The 22,368-nt window shown below is 50.0% G+C and overlaps 1 protein-coding gene and 1 long non-coding RNA gene across 3 annotated transcripts; one reads left to right on the top strand and one right to left on the bottom strand.

The window, feature by feature from the left end:
* Nucleotides 1–1,288: 1,288 nt before the first annotated feature.
* LOC103008145 (uncharacterized) lies at nucleotides 1,289–11,090 on the bottom strand. Of its 2 annotated transcripts, none has more exons than XR_452291.2 (5): nucleotides 10,953–11,090; nucleotides 7,671–7,806; nucleotides 7,375–7,585; nucleotides 2,966–3,190; nucleotides 1,289–2,857 (listed from the first exon to the last, which is right to left on the bottom strand). It is a non-coding gene; the product is annotated as an uncharacterized LOC103008145 (long non-coding RNA). The 2 variants fall into 2 exon arrangements; XR_452292.2 differs by having other exon boundaries at nucleotides 7,691–7,806.
* A 3,320-nt stretch (nucleotides 11,091–14,410) lies between these two features.
* Nucleotides 14,411–16,812, top strand: ID2 (inhibitor of DNA binding 2). Its single transcript, XM_007195676.2, has 3 exons — nucleotides 14,411–14,880; nucleotides 15,205–15,268; nucleotides 16,046–16,812. Exons 1-2 carry the CDS (start codon nucleotides 14,533–14,535, stop codon nucleotides 15,259–15,261), a joined length of 405 nt encoding a protein of 134 aa, XP_007195738.1. The 5' UTR covers nucleotides 14,411–14,532; the 3' UTR covers nucleotides 15,262–15,268; nucleotides 16,046–16,812.
* The last annotated feature ends 5,556 nt before the right edge of the window (nucleotides 16,813–22,368 follow it).

Here is a 22,368-nt window from a genome sequence, read left to right as displayed (position 1 = left end):
TCCCATACTTGACTGAAAGATGCAGATACGGTGTGTCCATCATCCCTGTTTTTACTCCCTAATCCTGGCACTCCGTGGCTCTGCGACCTTAGACTTGTTACTTAGCCTCTCTAAGTCTCAGCTTCTGACTCACGCTAAAACAGAGCCCCTAAAGCTCCTCTTGGGTTGTTGCTGGGATCGGGTACACACCCTTGTGCAGGCTGAACAAGTACCCAGCCTTCTCCTCCTTCACTGTACTCAGGTTCCAGCCATGTAAGCAGGGAGACTGCTTTCTTCGTCTCTCATCCAATGTCACCTTCTCCATGCAGCCTTCCAGGACCACCCGATTCAAAACCATTACTCTTGTACCCTGCTGCTGGCACTGCTCATTTCCATCCCTGCTTTATTGCCAGTCTTCACCATCTTGTAATAACCTCTGTGATTTACTCACCAATTTCGTTTCTTTGTCTCTCCCCTCTAGAATGCAGCATCCTGGTGGTCAGAATTTTCGTCTGTTTTGTTCACTGATGATTCCTAATTTCCTAGAAGAGTGCCTGGTACACGGTAGATGTTCAGTAAATACTGGACGGACGGATGGATGGATGGATGGATGGATGGATGGATGGATGGAAGGGTGGATGGGTGGGTGGATGGATGGATGAGTGGATGGAAGGGTACCTGCCTTTGAGCTCTATTTCCTCTGTGCCACCATTCACACTGGCTGCATGTCTGAGCTTGGAAAACCTGTCTCCTTTTCCAGCTGAGGTAAGATATGATTACTCACAAGCCAGTGACTTCCCTCTTTAAAACCAGCTTTGTTGTTTTACTACTGACATGTTTTTGCCAGATCTGTTTGCATGCTCCTTAACTCATGTAAACGTTAATAAAGAAAACTATGAAAACAGCTTCCTACATGTTTCCTGTTCCAGGCATAATCACGTGAAAATGCAGTGTGCCGTGCATGTAATGGAGGAACCCCCTTTACCAGGCTTCCAAATGACAATCCCTCCCGGGGGAGACACCAATCCTAGATTTCTACATCTCCCCTTCCAACCCGTCTGTTCTGCACTTTCCCTGCATCACACACTTCCGGCCATGGCCTCGGTACTGGGGCCCAAGGCAGGCTCACTCCAAGGGCTCGGGCGCTCCCCACGGGGTTTGCTGCTCCGAGGACCGCCCGCACTCAGGGACGTTCCATCCTCAGCATCAGTCCTTCAAACCCCACTGACAGCGGCACGGGCTTTTGCTCCTATCGGCAATCATCAGCCCATAAGGGGACCCTAAGGCACGGTGAGGATGGTGCAGAATATTTTATTTCGAAATGTTATGTTTCGAACTCTTGTAAAATACCCATTGTCAATGTTTCCTTTTTTAAAGCAAGCATTCCTCCGGAAGATAATTAAATGGATTTGATACACTTTCAGAAAGCCTTAGGAAGTAACTCAGGACAGAGATGAGACTTTGACGTCAGACAGGCCAGTGTCCAGATTCTGGCTCCCGCCTCCTGGCTGTTTTGACAGGATGGGTGACAGGGCAGTCTCCCGGCAGGTGAGGCAGGAGAGCGCTGTGGCCTGACCCGGAGGGTCTTGCGGGGGTTTAGGGAGACCAGGCCGTGAAAGGGCTTGTGCCAGGCTTGCGCTGGAGTGAGGGGGGCTGCGGGATGCCCCCCGCCACGCGGGGACAAGGGCCTGGAGGGTGGGAGTCCCAGCCCCGCAATTCCCAGGCTCTGTGGTCTCAGCCAGGGGACCTCCACCCCCAGCCCGGCCCCGGCCCGCATCTGTGACGTGGGACTCACAGCCGCACCGCGGTGCCCAGCACATACCAGGCCTGCTTCCCACGCACACGCCCGCTCCCTCCCCGTCCACAGGCGCTCCCACTCCCCGTGGGACAGTGACTGGATGGGGGCCTTGGGATTCAGGCCTGACCCCACCTGACACTCGGCCCCGCAGCCCGGCTCACCTCTGCACTCCATGCTTCCTCTGCAAAACGGGAAGGACAGTGCCTGCCCTGCTGGTCAACGTGAGAGTCAGAGAGGGCAGTGCTGTTAAGTCCGCCCTGTGATTCACATGCTAGGAGTTGCTCTGCAAAGATGCTATTTTAAAGTCAAAAGCGGGAGAGCTCACACACCTGTGCTCCTGGCTCCTTGCAGAGCCCCGGTTTGGGGGGGGTGCTGTCACTGGCGCTGGCTGCAGGCCTTGCTGTGCAGAGTCACCAGTGGCTCTGGTTCCCTGCAAGTTCTGCTTCAGTGGGTCTGGACCGGAGGCCGGCTCTGCCCCCCTGGACCGGAGGCCGGCTCTCTCACTCTGAGAAGTAAGGGTCAGAGTTGAAATGCTCCGTCCCAGCCCTCCATGAGATGTGAGCCTCTTCGTGCAGGTGCAGGAGCCAGGGGGGCTCACGGTGACTCACCGAGGGCAGCCGCGACCGGGAAGAGATGCCCGCGGGGCAAAGGGAAATGAAGGGCGAGGTCGCAGCTGCCCTCAAGGCCACGGGCTCAGGCTCAGGCTCAGGCACGGTAGGTGGCGGCAGCTGCCGCCTCTTGTCCTCTCTGCGCCCCGCCAGCCCCTCTTCCAAACACAACGACAGCAGCGGCCACAGAACCTAAACACTTTCTGGCAAGCGTTTTGCTCTTCTGGGTTTCCTCCTCCCTGGGGAAGCGGGGCTCAGGACTTCAGAGCAGGACGTCAGGAACTGGAGCTGCACCAGCACACTCCCGACCCGTCTCAGGACCAGGAACGGCATCGCGGGAAGACGGACCTCGGCTTTCTAGCAGCTGCCGAGGGCCACAGCCTGGGGGCTCCCAGCCTGCTTCCAGGTACTCAAGCTTCGAGTCCTCACCCCGGCAGGGTCTTCCTCGGGGAAAACGGTGTCCCAGGGGTCTCTGGAAGTCAAATCGGCAAGACAATGGATAAAGAGTCTGCCCCCAACCAGGAAGCCTGATGGCTCCACACTCAAAATCATGACATATAAAGAAAAATGCCAAAATCACCTTAAAACCTTGACGCTGAGAAGTGAGGAGATGTTTCTAAGATGCGGTTTCTGGAACGTCCAGAGGCACCAGACGCTCTTACCGCCTTACCAGGGAAGCTGAGGGGTCCACAGGTGGCCACTTCTTCCCCCGCTCAGCTTTCCCATCCTCTCCAGGGCCCGGAGCCAGTCAGGCCATTTTTCCTGCTTGGTTTGGGTTCACCACACATGGGTATAAATTTTATACCTTAGGGGAAAGTCAGTAGGGATTCTGATTGGTTAAAAATAGACCCACACCATGTACCTGAGTATATACGAGACACCACGATGTCAAATAAAACCATGCATTTTTTTTTTTAATTAAGGCATTTTTGTTGGACGTGGAGATAACGTTTATTTTGTGCACTATAAATCATTTGTTGTTGTAAAACTTTCAGGAAGAAAAAAGCTGAAGTAAGTTATCCGTGATTACAACTGCAACGCATGTCTAAGATTATACTTCGAAACTCTGATTCACCAATCATCCCCGCCGCCATCTGTAATTTCTCTTTTGGTGGCCATTTAGTCATCAGTGTAACAAACTACGTCAAAGTTTAGTGGCTCCAGACCATAGTTTCTTCTCTCACAATCTTATTGCTTGGATTCAAAGGCTCTCAGGTGAATGTGGTCAGTTAGTGGTTGGAGTGAGGTCACCTTAAGGCCTTTCTAGGCTGGACATCCAAGTTGTCTCCTTAACTCACAGTCAAGTGCTTAACTGGGATGGCTAGAGGGCTGGGGCTGGCCCCTCCCTCCCATAGCTCTTTCTGTGTGTCCTCTTCATGCAGTGAGCTTGGACTTCCTCACAGCATGGTGGAATCCAAGAGGCCTGGATTTCTTCCATGGTGATTGTAAGAGAAAAGCCAAGAAACCAAAATGGAAACTAAAAGGCTTCTTCGACCCTAACCTGGGAGATCACACAGCACCACGTCCACTGCAATCTGTTGGGTTCATGGGGCCTGCCCAGGTCCAGTCTGGGAAGCATGACATGCAGCATGAATTCTGGGAAGCATGGTTCATCAGGGGGCATCTTTTGAGAGTAGTGACCTCAAAAGCTATCAGAGACCTGTAGGCCAAGGTGAAGGGCAAGATACATAAATTTCAGGGCCCACTGTGAAGTGAAAATGCAGGCCCCTCCCCCATTCAAAAAGCAGAAAAAAGGATTCTTCCTTTCTTCCACAGTCTCTCTCTACCTGTCATGGTGTTTTTAATTTGTGATTTAAAGGCATACCCTCTTGGTCACAAGGATACTTAGGCAAATAAAGACACAGGTGCCCAGAGCCCTGGTCTTCAACTCAGCATGCGGGGTGCGCTCACCCACTCTGACCTTTCCTGCCCCAGTCCTAGGCCCTCATGGGGGACAGAAGAGCGGTGGTGGACCAGCCAGGGGCAGGGAGCAAGTGGAAGAACCCAGGGAAGCATGGAGGTGGGACCACATATGGTCCAGGCTACCAGCTTCCAGTACATGATCCACTGTCCCAACAGATGTCACTCACAAAACACAACTGAAAGATTAAAATTATTAAGAATCTCAGGGACTTCCCTGGTGGTGCAGTGGTTAAGAATCCACCTGCCAATGCAGGGGACACAGGTTCGAGCCCTGGTCTGGGAAGATCCCACATGCCACGGAGCAACTAAGCCCGTGCGCCACAACTGCTGAGCCTGTGCTCTAGAGCACACGTGCCACAACTGCTGAAGCCCGTGCACCTAGAGCCCGTGCTCCGCAACAAGAGAAGCCACCGCAATGAGAAGCCCGCGTACCGCAGTGAATAACCCCCACTCACTGCAACTAGAGAAAGCCCGTGTGCAGCAACGAAGACCCAATGCAGCCAAAAATACATAAATAAATTTATTAAAAAAAAAAAAAAAGAATCTCAGGATAACACCTGCAGAGCATCAAACCCCAAGCATGGGGCCCCTCTGAGCTAGGTGTCCAGGTGACACGCCCACGGAGCTGGACCCGCCCAGGAGTAATGACAGAGGAGGAGCAGGCAGTAGCACTAGCCGCACGAGTAAGACCCCTGCCGCGGGAAGGGGAACGACCCCTCCAGCTCCCCTAGCTAGCCAGGACCCAAACGGTGCTAGTGGAATGAATCAGACTCAGTCTAAAAGAATTCCAAGCAACCCCCGCAGCCAAGGGTGAGGACAATACTCGTCTAGGCCAGGGATTCTACAGCCATCAGGCTTAATGATGGCTCTACACACCTGCTGTCAGGGCCAGGCTGGGCCTGATAAAACAACAGGTAAATTGTATTTTTAAAATCCATGACTTGATGAAATACGGTACACGGAAAAGTACTTTGCAAATGCAGACAGTAAAGAAATGTGAATAGTTTTCTTTAAACAGCTACCACTCCTCCATGTTTCCTATTTTTTTTTAATGATCAACACATAGGAACTTCTAGTTCCAGATAAGATGGAGTAGATGTACTTCTCCCTGTTCCTCCCGCCAAGGAGAGCTAAAAACTCTAGACACCAGACAGAAAACAGTCATCAGCAGACCCTGAGAGGTGGAGAGAAGGCAGACCGGCTGGTGACTGTGGGGCCCAAGGAAGGACATGGCGGTGTTTTCCCTGGGTCTTCTTTGTGCCTCTTATATCCTGGACCACGTGCTTATCCTGGACCACGTGCTCTTATATCCTGGAACATCCTGCTGGGGAAGCAGGCACCCAGAAACACCAATGGACATGGACAAGAAAGAAAACAAGAAAAGCCTGCCCTCTCAAGCAACAGACCAGGAACGAGGCAGCCTGGCAAGACAGAAAATGTCTAGACAATAACTATACTACTCTAAACAAGCACCACACATACAACTGGGGCACCAACTCCACCCCCATCAGCAAAGGCCAAGTGGAGAGCCTACATTTGCACCCTCACCCTGCTGTCATGAGGCACCCCCATCTCAGCCTCCCTCGACAATCGGGTGGTGTTACAGATGGTGGGGTGGGGAGCAGAGGAAGCCGCCCTGCTAGTCAGCCATGAGCCCCCTCAACAGTGTTAACAGAGATCACGTGCGAGCCTGGACTTTCACCCTCACCCAGCAGTAACCTGGCACTGTTTCCGCTCCCCACAGGGTGGTCTCAGAGCAGGCTGAATGAAAAACTGGGGCGTTCACTCCCTTCCAGAGGTAAGAGGTCTTCAGCCCCCAGAGTGTAGGTACAGAAGGAGGCATCTCTTCCCCTGCCAGCCAGGGTAGTGTCAGCAGAGACCTGCTCTAACAGAAGATGTAAGTAAGATCCAGAGTCTCATAACACCCAAAAAGTCTAGGGTTCAAACAAAAATCACTCTTCATACCAAGAACTGAGAAAAACTCAACTTGAATGAGGAAAGACCACAAGTGCCAACACTGAGTTGACATGATGCTGGAATTAACTAATAAGGGTTTTACAACAGCCATCAAAGTCTTTCAAGAAGCAATTATGAATATGCTCCAAAAAAGGAAAAAATTGAAAATCTCAGTAAAGACGTGGAAGATACAGAGAAGAACCAAATGGAAACTTTAGAACTAAAAAATACAATAGCCAAAGCAAACAATGCACTGGATGGGTTCAAAAGCAAAATGGAGAGGACAGAGAAAAGAATCACTGAACTTGAAGATAGAAAAATAGAAATTACCCAATTTGAACAACAGAGAGAGAGAGTAGACAAAAGAAAAAAAAAAAAACAGACATGGCCTCATAGACCTGTGGGACTATAGCAAAAAGATCTAACATTCTTGTCATCAGGGCCCCAGGAGAGGAGAAAGAGGGAGAGGTTGAAAAAGTATGTGAAGAAATAATGGCTGAAAAATTTCCTAATTTGGCAAAAGACTTAAACCTACAGAGTCAAGAAGCTGAGAGACCCTCAAACTGGAAAAAGAAAGCAAGTCATGCCAAGATACATCATGGACAAATTTCTGAAAACCGAACATAAAAAGAGCAAGGAGAAATAACACCTTATCTACAGAGGAAAAAGCAACTTGAAAAACAGCAGATTTCTCATCAGAAACCATGGAAGCCAGAAGGAAGTGGCACAACATGTCAAATCCTGAAAGAACTCTACCCCAGAAGTCTAGATCCAGCAAAAACGTTCTCCAGGAATTGAGCGGATCACAAGACCTTCTCAGATGTAGGAAAACTAAGACAACTGGTCACCAGCAGACCTACCCTTAAAGAATGTCTAAAGGATGCCCTTGAAAAAGAAAGGAAATGACAAAAGAAAGAATACTGGAACATCAGGAAGGAAGAACGAACACGGGAGAACGTAAAAATGGGGGTAAGTATAATAAACTTCCCTTGTCCTCTTGGGTTTTCTAAAAACAAATGTATGGGTCCTCAAGAGGTCCAAGATGGCTCGTTCTCACCCATAGGCAAACCGCACCAACTGCAGGATTGATTTAAGAGGCCAGTTGCTTACCTGGAGTGTGGTGCCTGCACCACCTGCATCAGTGTCTCCTCAGGCTGTTTCCTGGGCTACTCACCAAACCCAATTAATCAGAATTTCTAGAGATGGGCTGCAGGACTCTGCTTGTAAAGGTGATTGTTACATACACTAAGGTGTAAAGTCCTCAGGTCTGAGTTGAACTTTTGTTAATGAAGAATCAGGCTCAGTCACTCAGTGTTAACTTCTGAGGAAGGTGAGAACAAAGTGTTTTATAAATTCCCTGCAAGACTGGAACAAATTTTCAGGTAAAAAAGTAATCAATATCCCACCTGGGGTCAAGGTCACACACCTCTGGATCATCACAGGGTACTGTTCTAGGGAGTGTGGGCTCACAGACGGATCTGTTATTCTTCTGTGCTTCAGTTTCTTCCTCTGTCAAACGGGGACAGCATCTGCCTTTCCTAACTGATGGGGTCAAGTTGAAGAGTAAAACAAGTGAGCTAAGATGGGCCTGTAAATGATTATTCTTACCCAATGTGAATGATTAACCTCCCCTTCTTTATCTTTTTCTAAATTTTTTTCATTAAATTTAATTTCATCTGTGTTTTTCACTTTTTATTTTTTATTATTTTTAAAAATTTATTTATTTTTATTTTTGGCTGCGTTGGGTCTTCGTTGCTGCACACGGGCTTTCTCTAGTTGCGGCGAGCAGGGGGCTACTCTTTGTTGCGGTGTGTGGGCTTCTTATCGCGATGGCTTCTCTTGTTGCGGAGCACGGGCTCTAGGCGCACAGGCTTCAGTAGTTGCAGCACACAGGTTCAGTAGTCGTGGCTCACGAGCTCAGTAGTTGAGCTACTTGGCTGAGCTAGCTTGGTTGCTCCGCGGCATGTGGGATCTTCCCAGACCAGGGCTCGAACCCGTGTCCTCTGCATTGGCAGGCAGATTCTCAACCAGTGCGCCACCAGGGAAGTCCCAACCTCCCCTTCTTTAAAGAGGGCCATCACGTTGCCCTTTTTTTTTTGAAATATGAGGTCTCTATGCTCTTCACAAAGACTCCAGGAAAGGCAGAGACGGTTAAGATAAAATGTACCACTTAATCCCACTGGCCTTTCCTCCAGGGTCCAGCTGATGGGCAGACCCAGCACTGAAACATATGAGGGTCCTGGCATCAGTGGTGCCGGGAAGACAGCATGATCCTGGCTGAGCTGAGGATGGGTGCCCAGGGACTGCTCCAGCCCTAGCAGGTCCCCCCTGCTGGCTGGGTCCCCCGCACTCACCTCCCTGAAAATGCAGCCCTAGGTCCTGTCACCTCCCGCAGATAGTGGTAGCAGTGACATGTGACAGGCATCAAGGGGCTTGCAGAACCCTTGTGCTGTTTCCAGCTGGGGAGAAGGGGTATTGTAAATTGTCATTTTTAGGCAAGTGGGAGGGTAGACTCTGGGAGTGAAAGCCTCAAAGACGTGGGGATGGTGAGGGTGAGGGCGTGGAGAGAAGTGTGCCACTACTTGAAAAACAAATTCTCTCCACCAGCCGGCTTGAGCGGCCAGTGATCAGAAGTACCCGTGCTGGCGCCTCCTGGGTGCCACCAGTGCCCCATCGGCGGCCTCCCGGGTCGGGAAAGGGCAGTGGCCGAAGCACCGCGGGCGCAGGACGCGTGTCCGCCGAGCGCGCCCCAGCCCCGGCCTGAGCCCCTGACCTGTCCGCGGGACAGGGCGGCGGGGCGCGGCGAGGCGGCCGCCGAGGCCGGGCGCGCACGCGTTGCGGGGTGGGCGGGTTCCTCCCCGGGGCGGGCGGGTTCCTCCCCTCTGAAGTCATGGACTTGGCGCTCGGCATCGCGGCCGGCGCGCAAATGTGGCTTCGGCCAAAAAGGGAAAAGAAGGGGAAAAAAGCGCACAATGTGTTTCTTGTTAGGGACTCGCAAGCCGGGCCTCGGGTTTTACTTTTGGTGCCGCCTTATAATATTAAGATGCAGCCTGATTCCGGACAAGCCCGCCCTTGTCGCTGGCCCGAGAGGGCTGCTGCGGATTCCCACGGACGCCGGTGGGCAGCCGCGGCGGCCCGGGCGCCGCGTCCCATGCGGGGGGAGCACGGTGGGCGGCGGCCCGGGGTCCCCGCGGTGACCCGGGCTCCCCGCGGGGGCCGGACCCCGCGACGCGCGCCCCGGGGCGGCGCAGACTCGGCGACGCCAGCCCCGCGCCCGCCAGCTCGCGGGCGGCCCGGGATTGTTTTGCAAGACCTTATCTCTCGCTCAAGTTAATTTTTTTTTAATTTGGTGACCGGAACAAAAGCCACAGGAAAATCCTTTGTGAAAGCCAAACGCGCCCACAAATCGGGGCACTTCACAGCATTTGTAACTAAATATTTGCCGTGCTGGTAGTTAAATCGGCCCCTCCGCCAAACTTTCCAAACTTTGCTTTCTTTGAACGGGGCTGAAAGGTGATCTCCCTAGAAGGAGATCAGACGGTTGAAAGCAATTGGCTTTTTAGCAAGGCGTTTTTCCTGGTGCTCTTGAGATCTCTGGGCAAACAGAACCGCGCGCGAATCCTAGAAGGAATTAGGGCCGGGATGTGGATGGCGGCGGCGCGGGGGAGGAATGACCGCTAAGCCATTGTAGTAGCTGAAGCGCTTTGTTAGTGCAATTTATTAGCTGTGTGCGACAAGAACGAGAAGAGGTTAGGCAGGTCTTCAAAACTACCCAAAGGGAGAAAAATAAACATCCCCTTGTTTGCTTTTTGTGGTTTTGCTCATTTTCTTCCCCTCTCGTTGCCCCTCATCTAAGGCTGTTTTAAACCCAAATTCGGTTATCTGGTTTCAGGGTAAGGGCTCCCTCTTGCCAAGGTATTAAATAAACAAGTAAAGCAAAAACTTGAATCCTTATGTAATCCAGATGCTGTTTCCTCGAAAACCACAACAAACTCCGCTAAACCAGATAACAGGATCGGGAACAGCAGTGGCCCACCCCCGCGGTTTCGGGGCCAGCAGAGGACATTCATGTTCAGGAACTCCTCTCCGGGACAGACGATAAATAATTGCTGCTAACACTCTAAACTGCAGATGCGCACCCTTGAGGGATCCGGATGCCATAAACTGTCCGGGAATGTTGGCATCTGGTTCTTAAAATGGAACTTTCCCTAGAGATAAAGCGAGACCGAGGAGGCGTCTGCGTCCGCGGGCTGACTTGGAACTTTCTGGCCTCTTGATGTTCTCAGTTGAAAACGCAGCACTGGGAAGTGGCTAAGCCTGCCCGTCTTTGTAGTGGTAATGAGGACGCAGACGCGGGTCCGCTGCGCTCAGAGGCTGGGAGCCGCGGGACCAGGCTGCACATCCTCCCGCCTCCCGGGGGGCGGGGTGGGGGGCCGTTCTGGAAAAATCTGAGGGTTTTTAGCGCAACCTCCGAGGAGGAAGGCAGGGGACAGTAGGGGTGCGGGGCTGAGGGGTCCTTCAAAGGTATTTTGGGGAGTCCACCATCAAAGTCATTCCCGCGAGGATCCAAAGGAACAAATAAATCTCGACATCCACTAAGACAGTCACCTTCTCCCCAGCCGCCCTAACCCTCGCGCCAGCCCCACCCTGAACGCCTCGGTTGCAAAAACAAATAAAATAAAGCAAACCCTTTTTTTGCTTTGGCAACCTCTAAGCCACATTACGCCTCCTTCTGCACAAGGAAGATTTCTTTCTTCTCCCTCTCCCGGCTTTTTTTTTCTTCTCTCCCCAACCCCCCTTTTCTTTTCTTCTCGGTCGTCCTTCCTTCCCCCAAATCGCTCGAAACTTAAGACGTGCAGCGGCTGCAGGTGCTCGCGGGCCGGGCGGCCCGGCCGGGGCGAGCCTGGGACGGCCGGGCCTCGCAGGCATTGATCAGCTGGGCGCGCGCGCTGAGTGACGGCGCGGTTGCCATGGCAGCCGCCTGAGCGGCGCCGCGAGGACAAGGCTGCAGGGCGGCGTGAATGGGCGGCGTCACGCGCCTGGCGCCAGAGAGTCTGCTCCGGGGCTCCGGCTCCGGCCCCGCCGCGGCCTGGCCCTCGCGCTGCCGCCGCCGCCGCCGCTGCCAATTCATCACCTGTCAGGGATCACTCGGGGGGTCACGGGCGGAATGGACACAGCTGTGAGAACAAAACCGGGGGAAAGAAAGGCGAGCGCTCCCAATTGTGCCAGATGTGCAGGGAGGACCTTGAGACCGCCCCCCCCCGGCCCCTCGCAGGCTCCTCCCGCCCCCAGTTGCATCACGCGGGGATTGCAAAGGCGGCCCAGCCGGCCCGGTGCGCCCGGCCCGGAGCTGCTTCTGATCGCAGAGAGGGGCTGGACGCGCTGGGAGCCAGCGGCCGAGCCCGGGGTGGAGACCGAGGGAGTGAGCCCTGGAACCAGGTTAGGGCAACTTTCAGGGCAGGCGTGTGGCTTTAAGTGGGTGTGTGTGTAGGGGGGGAAATTGCATCTCCACCCCCCCACCGGAAGCCATTCACACCTTCCCACCACCCACGGATCCAGCAAATCCAGAGCCCTTTCTGCAGCTTTAAGAGTCCTCAAATGCAAACCCACTGAGACACCAATTGACAGATTTTTCAATGCCTTGTAACCCACCCCGAAAATGTTCCAACACCGTTTTCCCGATGAAAGCATAATTTTAAAGGTAATTTCGTATTGGGCTTGCTGAAACAGACATACTAGTAACTCAAGCCTTTTTTTTTTTTAATCATTGACTTATACAGCCTCATAATCCCCTTAAAATGATCTTTAAATGAATGTAGAACTGGGTAGCGTGCCAATCGAATCGAATTCAACACAGTCAGGCTGACTGGACTCTGACATGGCCGCTAAAGAAAGAAACACCAGAAAACTTTAACCATATTTAGCCATTTTACTGCATCAGGGTACAAAAATGATCATGGGAGAAGGCAGTGCCTCAATCAGCTTTGCAAGTGTGTAAAGTAATCCTGCACAACGCTCATTAGGAACCAGCCCAGAGCCTGACTGTAGGGATAATGAGGCTGGCACGGATGTTAACATACGGTGTCCTTGGAAAAAGCTAGGAACGCGTCAGTATCTCAGAGCTGCAATGTCCAAGAATCACAAGTAATAATTTGAGAATCCCAAAGATGTTTGTTTACGTTGGCTATTATTGTAAAATAGTCAAAGTATAACATCATGAACCAAAATAGTGTCAAAACAAAATCTGTTCCACTGTGGCACGTATGTGACAGAAACACATGCACACAAAGTACATCAAAAGGCTCGAACTGTCGGGGACTCGGGTATGAAATCATTTCCAGACTTAATATCAGAGAAGAGGTTGTTAATCGAATACTGTCAGGAACAGAGTCGCAGGCAGCCTTTGCCCGGCCAGGCCCTGAGCAGATTTCTCTGCTGGTCAGGAAACCACCATCTCCACGCTCCAAACTGAAGTGGCTGGATTTTCTGAAAGTGACATCCACCCTAGCGCCACCAACTCTCCCTCCCTAAAGAGAAGCTGTGGGGCAGGCACATGGCTGCAATTGGTGTCCCAGACCAGACCAGCTGGCTCACCGGCGAGGAATTAATCATTCACTGAAGGAAAAAATACTGTATCCCCATTATTAAGCTTTGCTTTTTCTCCAGTGCTGCCCTCTTCCTCTTTCTTAAATGCAGAGGAGGTGGATGGAGATTGAGACAAAAAAGTAAACTTACCAATATAATCTTTTCTCAGATTTTCTAGCATATTCTAGAGAAATATGATTTTCAAAACACACATTTACTGTAGTGTTAAGCTAGAATTATGTGTGAATTTACTGAAAAGGATTTGAGTAAATAACTGCAAACTTTTTATTTAGACCGCAGGAATGAGGTCTTAAAATATGTCTAGAAAAAAAAAGGGCGGGGGAGACACAAACTGAAGCTGCCTCCAGTCCTAGTGCTGAAAAGATTCCCAACCTGGTACCTGACAGATTTTTTTTTTCTTAAATAGTGTGAAGATAGCGACCAATGGCTGGGGCCACCTACCTATACAAAAATTTAAAAATACAGCAGGCGCTGGAATGTGACACCAGAAATCACGATTTGTGCATAATTAATCACCTTACTTTGCCACCTACATTGCAGAACACAGATCGGCAGCCTCTCAAGGGCAGCGAATATAAATACAGCTTCAGTATACAAGTTTTCCTAATGATTTCCGATTACTAGGATCATTATAATAGCCTTCCCAGTTCCAGAAAAGGAACCCAGAGTCTTGCCTCTCCGAGCTCCTTAGCGATCAGCATGGTTTCCGATAAGTACTCATTTTACAGAGTTTACAATAATGCCTCCTGCGTTGCTCCGGGTTGCACGATCCCACACTAAACCTGTCGCTGAATGCGCGCGTGGGTGTTTTTGGTTTTGGTTTTGTTTTTTACAAAGCTTTTCCTTATCTTATGAGACCGAACTCACGCTACAGAAGTCACTTGTCGATGGCAAACTTATTTGCGTTTTCACTTTTTTCAGAAATGCTTTCTATCTTGATGACATTCCGTGAGGCGCAGGGAACGGTGGTGACTTTCCCTCTGCTGTGCAGACCTAGCCTGTGTCGCTGTGATTTTAGGGATGCTGAAAGCTCCGAGGTGTAGAAGCTTCGTCGGGGGACACCTTAAAGGGAGGGTCCTGCCTAGCCATTGGGAGTAGAAATAAGATGCACATTTAGATTCCCGGGGTCTCCGTCTCTCCCTCCCCCACCCTGTCCGCGACCGCCTTCTCCCTTTTCTCCTCTCCTCTCCTCCCCTGTCCTCCCCCTCCCCTGTGCTCCCCTCCGCGCCCCTGCGCTCCCCTGCGCTCCCCTGCGCTCCCCTGCGCTCCCCTCCGCTCCCCTCCGGCCCGGCGCTTACTGTACTCTATTTACCACCCGAGCTGGGCTCTCGCCCGCCCCGCCCACCCCGCGGGGATTGGCTGCGAACGCGGAAGGACCGAGCTCTCGCCTCGCGCCTGCGCCCGCCAATGAGGGAGCCCGCCAGGCCTGATGGACACGCTGCCTTCCACCAATGGGGACGCAGGGAAGCCGGATCGTGTTGCCCCGGCGAGCCCTAATAAAAGCCGCCGGGCCGGGCTCTCAGCTTCATTCTGAGCCGAGCCCGGTGCCGAGGGCAGGTAGATCCGCAGGCGGCGCGGCGGCGGCGGCGGCGGCGGCGGCGGCGGACTGAGCCCCGGGGCAGCCCGCTCCCTCCTCCCGGTCTCTCATTCCCCGCGATCAGCATGAAAGCCTTCAGTCCAGTGAGGTCCGTTAGGAAAAACAGCCTTTCGGACCACAGCCTGGGCATCTCCCGGAGCAAAACCCCGGTGGACGACCCGATGAGCCTACTGTATAACATGAACGACTGCTACTCCAAGCTCAAGGAGCTGGTGCCCAGCATCCCCCAGAACAAGAAGGTGAGCAAGATGGAAATCCTGCAGCACGTCATCGACTACATCTTGGACCTGCAGATCGCCCTGGACTCGCACCCCACTATTGTCAGCCTGCACCACCAGCGGCCCGGGCAGAGCCAGGCGTCCAGGACGCCGCTCACCACCCTAAACACGGACATCAGCATCCTGTCCTTTCAGGTAAGACCTGCTCCCGATGCCCCGCTCGCTGCCGCGCACCCCCAGCGTATACCTGGGCTGCCCCTGGCAGAGCCATTGTCCAGACGGCCGGCCGTAGTCGGTGATTTACAGATGAGCTAATAACTTTATTATTTACAAATACGGTGTAGATTGAGTCGTGCGTGAAATTACTGGTAAGTTCTGACCTGTTATTGCATGTCTTTGAGTCTGAATGTAGCATTAACGTATTTAATGGAACTTGCTGTTTAAAAAAAAGCTGTTTTAAAAAAGGCCCTTTCTCCTTAAGATTGTCTAACGTTGTGCCTCTTATCTCCCTTCTCGCAGGCTTCTGAATTCCCTTCTGAGTTAATGTCAAATGACAGCAAAGCGCTCTGTGGCTGAATAAATGGTGAGTGTTTGCTTGTGCCTCGCGTCGAACTGGCGCTTGGAGTGTGTGTTCGCGCGCGCGCGTGTGTACTTGCGTATCTGTAAAATTTTTGGCTTGGTAAATGAATGTGTACTTCGTTGTATTACACGTAGTACATTGTTTACACGTACTCTAGACATGAAGGGGCCTCTAGCTCCTGTTAACTCAAAATCCCACGACATTTTCCTTAAAAAATAAAAAAAAGTGATGCCAGTAACTTACTCTGAAGGTGGTGGAGACAAATGTGTACTGGCTTCTGTGGGCATGTAACATACTCCGGCTGTTTTCTGCTATCGCTCTGGTACTATGAGGTACTAACCTCCATATAATTAATCTTATCGCCGCAAATTCCATAGGGATCCTCCTTCCCAAAAACTGCGGCCCGCTGGGATTCAGCTAACCCGAGCATTGCTGCCCTGTGCTTCAGACCCTGTGATTGTGGGATTCCGACTTCCCTGTTAACGAAAGGGCTGTTTTCAATCAAATAATTGTTACAAGAAGCAGACTGGCGCCTGTGAGCACTGCCGTTGGAGATCCAAATAGGAGATGGCGTTGGGAAGCTTCTCCCCCGAGTCTCCGCTATTTTTAATGTTGAATTTGCGCTGTCCAGGCCGAGCGTGTGTGTTACGTCCGGACGCCGGGGTTTGCCCGATGTTGGAGTGTTTGGTTAAGTGTCCAGACTGCGGCTTCCTCCTGGCACCAGCCTGCCGCCTCTGCCCTTAGGTTGAAATCTCCTAACACCCCCTTCTTCTCTCCCAGTCTTTTGCAGGCGCTGACTTTTTGTCTCCTTTGCACAATAACAACAACCACCCCACAGGCTCTTTTAAAGGCGCTGAACTCACTTTTCAACCCTTTCCCAAGGAGGACAAGTCAAAGGGACCTTTTTTTAAAAATGGAAGGAAAACTAAGAATGATCAACTTCCCCAGGGTGTTTTCTGACATGGACTGTGGTATTAGTTATTTATGAAAAAGACTTTTAAATGCCCTTTCTGCAGTTGGAAGGTTTTCTTTATATACTATTCCCACCATGGGGAGCGACAACGTTAAAAATCACAAGGAATTGCCCAATTTAAGCAGACTTTGCCTTTTTTCAAAGGTGGAGCGTGACCCAGAAGGATCCAGTATTCAGTTACTTAAATGAAGTCTTTCCGTCAGAAATTACCTTTTTGACGCAAGCCTACTGAATGCTGTGTATATATTTATATATAATTATATATATATTGAGTGAAACCTTGTGAACTCTTTAATTAGAGTTTTCTTGTACAGTGGCAGAAATGTATATTTCTGCATACAAAGTGTAATGATGTACTTATTCATGCTAAACTTTTTATAAAAGTTTAGTTGTAAACTTAACCCTTTTATACAAAATAAATCAAGTGTGTTTATTGAATGGTGATTGCCTGCTTTATTTCAGAGGACCAGTGCTTTGATTTTTATTATGCTATGTTATATAACTGAACCCAAATAAATACAAGTTCAAATTTATGTAGACTGTATAAGATTATAATAAACATGTCTGAAGTCAATACCTGAATCTGAATGATTTTTAAGATTCTTTCTGTCTCTATCGCGCCATTTTATTTAACCCCTCCTCCTTCATCCCTTCTATCACCCCCAAAGTGTTGGAACCTGTGTGCTGAGAAATGCCTTATCGGATGTGTGGTCAGGGCTATTGCTTAGGGGCAAAGGGCCGCTGCTGCTTTTTAGGAGAGCTGACAGGGGCTGGAAAGTCTATAAACCCTGAAGTTTCTCTTAGTCCGTCAAGGAAAAATTCGTTCTATGCTTTGGGGTTGGGTTTCAAACCAAGGAATTGCTGTGGTGGTGACTCCTGAGAGTTTAGACCATTCAAGTAAATGTGGACTCTGGAGGCCTACCTGTCTGTAGATGTCAAGACACTTCTGGAGTAAATGAAACTGCTGTGAGTCAGAAGACAAAAGCCTCCATACAATTCAGAACATGATTTTAAGATTTAGAGGAAGGGCAAAAATAAAAACCCTCAGTGCCCCTCTCTCCTCCTTATGACCCTTTGCCCCGGGAATTCCGCTGTAACCGGCCCTGAGCGCCAGCCTCTGCGTGCTGCCCCTGTGCCGAGAAGGACGGGGCCCACGTTCCAAGACAGGTGGCTATTAAACCGCCCTTCACCCTTGACTGCGCCGCCGGACTGCCCGGGCGAGGACAGAGAGCGGAGTATCAGCCGGCTGTTTCCACCGCAGCCCTCACGTGGCAACCTTTGGACCCGGTTTTAAAGTATACAGTTAGTATAGATACGTGTTTAAAATTAATATGTGTACGTATATTTATATTCTCAAATTGGAAGACACTCCCGCAGGGGTGTGAGGGGAGGGGGGGAGGTTCTGGAAGCCCGGTCCGGGGAGGACCGGAACTGGAGAAGGAAGCTGGAGGACAGGCGGGCGAGGATAGGTGTCTCACCTGTGGCCACTTTCTCAGGCCCAGCCGAGCAGGTGCTGGGTGGCGCCCCCGAGTCTGACCTGGCGGCTGCGGTGTTTCCGGCCCTGGCACGGAGTCCATCACCAGTGAGCGGTGAGCGCGGGGTAGGGGTGGAGGATGGGGGGAGACCCAGCCTGGGGATCTCAGCTCGAACCCTGCCACGTTCCCGCATCCTCGGCAGCGGTCCCGGCCCTGAAGCCTCCTTCCTCCTGGGCGGGGGCCCTGCAGCCGGCCAGGGCAGCTCTGGACACCACCCGCGCCCTGCCCGTCATCCCCGTCCTGGACCTCATCCTAGTCCGCAGGTAGGCCCGTCCTTTGATCCGGGCACAGTACCAGGGCCGTCGTTGTTGTTGATAATCATACCCCCAGGGAAGCAGGCTCTGGCTGTGGCACCTGGGCGCAGCCGGTCACCCGACCCACGCCTCCCTTCAGGCCTGTCGCCTGACGTCCGTCCACCTGTCGTCAGCCCCTCCGGCGCCCTGCACGACAGGCCACCCTGCGTGGGGCTGGACCCGGGTGGGGCAAGGGCGGGAGGAGGGAGGACAGGTCGCTGCCCACCCCCGTCCTTTCCTCTGGGCGGGGAGGCGGGGGGACTGCGCAGACGCCAGCTCCGGGTCGCCCCCAGCCTCGGTGACCCTCGTGGGGTCGGCTCGGATGGCGAGGGGATCTGACCCGGGCGGAGGGTCTCGTGCACGGGCTCCCTGGCTTTGCGGGGGAAGCTGTGTGGCCGGGGCGGGGCCTTTCGACAGCTGCACTGTCACTGGGAGCGGGGGACCGTTTGCAAGTTTTGGACGACGACCTAGAGTAGCAGCAGCGTCAAGGGAAAGAGGCACCCTTCGGAGGGGACTTTTCGCGGCGGAGCCCGGGTGGCCCTTCGGGGTCCGGCCGGTGGAGGCCGAGCGCCACCTGCTGGCCGGCGCGAGGAAGGCAGTTCGCGAGCGGGGTCTTTGGGGCCCGGGGCTTGGGGGCTTGGAACCCGAGTTAATCAGCGGGAGAGTAAGGGGAGAAATCACCGGGGAGACACAAGCTTTTGAAAATGAATGATGATGTCATGAAAGCCTACTTCTCTAGCATGTGTACAGTCGTTTCCACATGGGACTCTTATTTCATGTTTACTACTTCATAACTTGGATACGATCCCCTTCTGCAAACTAGTATCTACCACCAACTCTGCAGTAGGTGCTGTCCCGGATTTTAATAAAAGTATCAGACATGATCCCGGGCCTCAAAGAGATTATAATCAGATTGTGGAGAAAAAAGAAATGTGAAGTCCAAGGAAAGCCGGAACGTTTTGCCATCTCTTTCCTCAAGTTTCTGTTTAATTTAATTTTATTGCTTCTGAATTGCTTAATAACCTTAGCCAGGACCTCCTATGTTATGTTAAAGGAATAGGGGCGAGTGAGGGTGGGCATCCTTGTCTTATTCCAGACCTTAATGAGAACAGGTCAAACTCTGTCTGTTATGTGTGACCTGGCTCTAGGATTTTGCTGTAATATATAGTCTTTATCAGTTTTAGGAAGAACCCTTCAACTGTTACGGGTTTTTTATTTTGAGAATTTTAAATCATAATTTGGGGGTGAATTTGGTAAAATAGTTTTACTGTATTTATTGATATAATTTCTCTAATGTATGACACTAATTTTTCTGATGGTAACTACCTTTACATTTCTGCACTAAATCCTACCTGAACATGATGTATTATTACTTTTTATAGACACTGTTGGGTTCTGTTAGGCAACATTTTACTTGGAATTTTTGAGAATGAAATTGAGCTGTGGTATCTTATGCAGTTCTTACCTAATTTTGGAATCAAGGTCACGCTGACCTCAAACAATAAATGTGCGGGTCAGATTGCATTTACTTTTAGTCCTCAAAGCCATGGATAAATCCTCAGAGCTGGGCAGACATGTGGTCTCTCAATCCTACAGAAACTGGACTCAGAGATGTGACCTGAGTGAACAAGGGTACACAGCAGTCGGTGGACAGAGCAACTCAGCCCAGTGTTTTACTGGAATGGAGAAGGGGCTTCTGAATTTAATAGGAAATAGCATTCTTGTTAATAAAAAGCTGTACCGTGGAGCTTTCTAAAAAAAATTCAAGGATCATTATTTATGAGGCTCGCTCTCCACAGTGTGGGCACACAGCTCTAGGACCACCCAAATAGTCAAATAGCCTGACTCACCGCCCACCCTTCCCTTTCTGTAGCTCTCTGCTGGTGGAGAAGCGCCTCTAGGCTCTGAGTGTCCTTCTGGAGATGGTTCTGACAAGGCTTTGAATGTCCTTCTATTTCATCATAAAGATAATTTGGGACAGAGGCAGCAAGATCTGCTGAGAAGCTTAGCAGCAGGTGTTGTGTTCAGTGCCAACTACTGACGTAGGCACTCTGAGGGGTACCAGCCTGAGGTCACAAGAACGTCAGGGAACCCTGCAGAGGACACGTGGAGCGAGCTGATTCAGAGTGAGGGGCGTGCACACATCTGTGGCCGTCCTGGGTGAGGGTGCCAGGCTCAGCAAGTTAGGCGCGTGGGCCCAATGGGAATGGAAAACAAGGTTTTGAACCATGTGAAGCAGGACATTGCAACCGAGACCACCACGCAGAAGCCTTGAAGGCCTACAATCTCAGCTAAGGTATAGACTAAAAAAAAATATTACTCACTAGCCCAGGAAGATGGTAAGAAAGTCTGTCTGTCAGCCTGAGCACAGGCGGGGAAAGAAATATCGCCCTTGAAAATTCATAGCCGTAGATCTGCCCTCATGGGGAATGGGAGTTCAAATATATACTACCCAGTTAGTTTCAGAAATTCTAATGCTGATAAATTAACATAAAAATGGATCCTGGCTGGTGATGCTTCTGGGGTGTTTGGCAGTAGCAAATACAAAACTTCTCTGGAGAGAAAAGCCCTCCATACAGACCGCACAAAATTCTCATATTTAATGGCTTGCTGAAAGTAAGTTTACAGTTAAAAAAAATTTTAAACCACTGGAAAACAATTTACCCTGTGAGAAAGAATCAGTAGATAGAATGAAGAGAAAGATTAGGAACAAGAGAACTATAAAGGATGAAAGTGACTAAAATGATTAAAGAAATCAAAGAACTAATTGAAAACATAAGACAATCCCAAGATATAGTTATTGAAATTGAAAACAATGCAAAAGTTAAAACCCAGATGAAAAACCACTGGAGCATTTCTATACACTAACAATGAACAATCTGAAAAGGAAATTAAGAAAACAATTCCATTTACAATAACATCAAAAAAGAATAAATACTTAGGAATTAACATAAACAAGGAGGCAAAAGACTAGTACAATTAAAAGTATAAAACATTGCTGAAGAAATTAAAGAAGACATTAAAAAATGGAAAGATATCCCATGCTCATGAATTGGAGAACTTAATATTGTTAAAATGACAATACCACCTAAAGCAATCTACAGATTGAGGCAATCCCTGACAAATCACAATGGCGTTTTTTGCAGAAAAAGAAAAATCCATCCTAAAATTCATATGGAATCTTAAGGGACCCTTAAGCTAAAACAATCTTGAGAAAGAAGAACAAAGTTGGAGAACTTACAGTTCCTGATTTCAAAACACTATAAAGCTCCAGTCATCAAAACAGTGTGGTATTGGCATGAGCGCAGGCATAATGATCAATGGCATAGGCTAGAGAACCCAGAAATAAACTCTCACATATGTGGTCAAATGATCAACAAGGATGCCAAGACCATTCAATAGGGAAAGGACAGGCTTTACAACAAATGGTGCTGGGGAAATTGGATAGCCATATGCAAAAGAACGAAGTTGGACCCTTACCTAACACCATATACAAAAATTAACTCAAAATGCACTAAAGACGATAAACATAAGAGCTAAAACTATAAAACTCTTAGAAGAAAACATATGGCATAAGCTTCACAAAACTGGATGCAGCAATGATTTCTTGGACATGACACCAAAGGCACAGGCAAAAATAAAATAAAATAAAAATAGACAAATTGGACTTCATGAAAATTTAAAACTTTGTGTATCAATGGAGGCTATCAACGGAGTGAAAAAGCAACCTATGGAATGGGAGAAAATATTTGCAAGTCATATATCTGCTAAGGGATTAATATCCAAAATATATAAAAGGGATTAATATCCAAAATATATGAAAGGCTCCCGAAACTCAACAACAGCAACAACAACAGCAAAAACAGCCCAATTCAAAAATGGGCAAAGGACTTGGATAGACATTTGTCCAAAGAAAATATATGAATAGCCAATAAACCTTGAAAAGATGATCAATATCACTAATCATTAGGGAAATGCAAATCAGAATCACAGTGAGCTATCACTTCACATCCATTAGGATGGCTGCTATCAAAAAAAAAGTGCACCAAACCTGCCCCCCGCCCCCGAAAAGAGCAAGTATTGGGAAAGATGTAGAGAAGTTGGAATTCTTATGCACTGTTGGTGAGAATGTAAATGATACAGCTGCTGTGAAAAACAGTATGGCAGCTCCTCCAAAACTAAACAATAGAACTACCGTACGTTCCAGCAATTCCACTTCTGGGTATACACCACAAAAAATTGAAGCAAGGTCTCAAAGAGATATTGCATGCCTGTATTCATAGCAGCATTATTTACAATAGC

Source organism: Balaenoptera acutorostrata, chromosome 12 (genome assembly GCF_949987535.1).
Source record: "Balaenoptera acutorostrata chromosome 12, mBalAcu1.1, whole genome shotgun sequence".
NCBI lineage: Eukaryota > Metazoa > Chordata > Mammalia > Artiodactyla > Balaenopteridae > Balaenoptera > Balaenoptera acutorostrata.
The sequence above is the reverse complement of the archived record's forward strand: the minus strand, read 5'-3'. Positions and strand labels throughout refer to the sequence as shown.

What these genes read in the sequence shown, in the direction of transcription:
- ID2 (XM_007195676.2), top strand. Translation starts at nt 14,533, where the DNA reads ATGAAAGCCTTCAGTCCAGTGAGGTCCGTTAGGAAAAACAGCCTTTCG. An exon ending in TCAGCATCCTGTCCTTTCAG is followed by an intron (nt 14,881 to 15,204) that starts GTAAGACCTGCT and finishes CCCTTCTCGCAG; the next exon opens with GCTTCTGAATTCCCTTCTGA.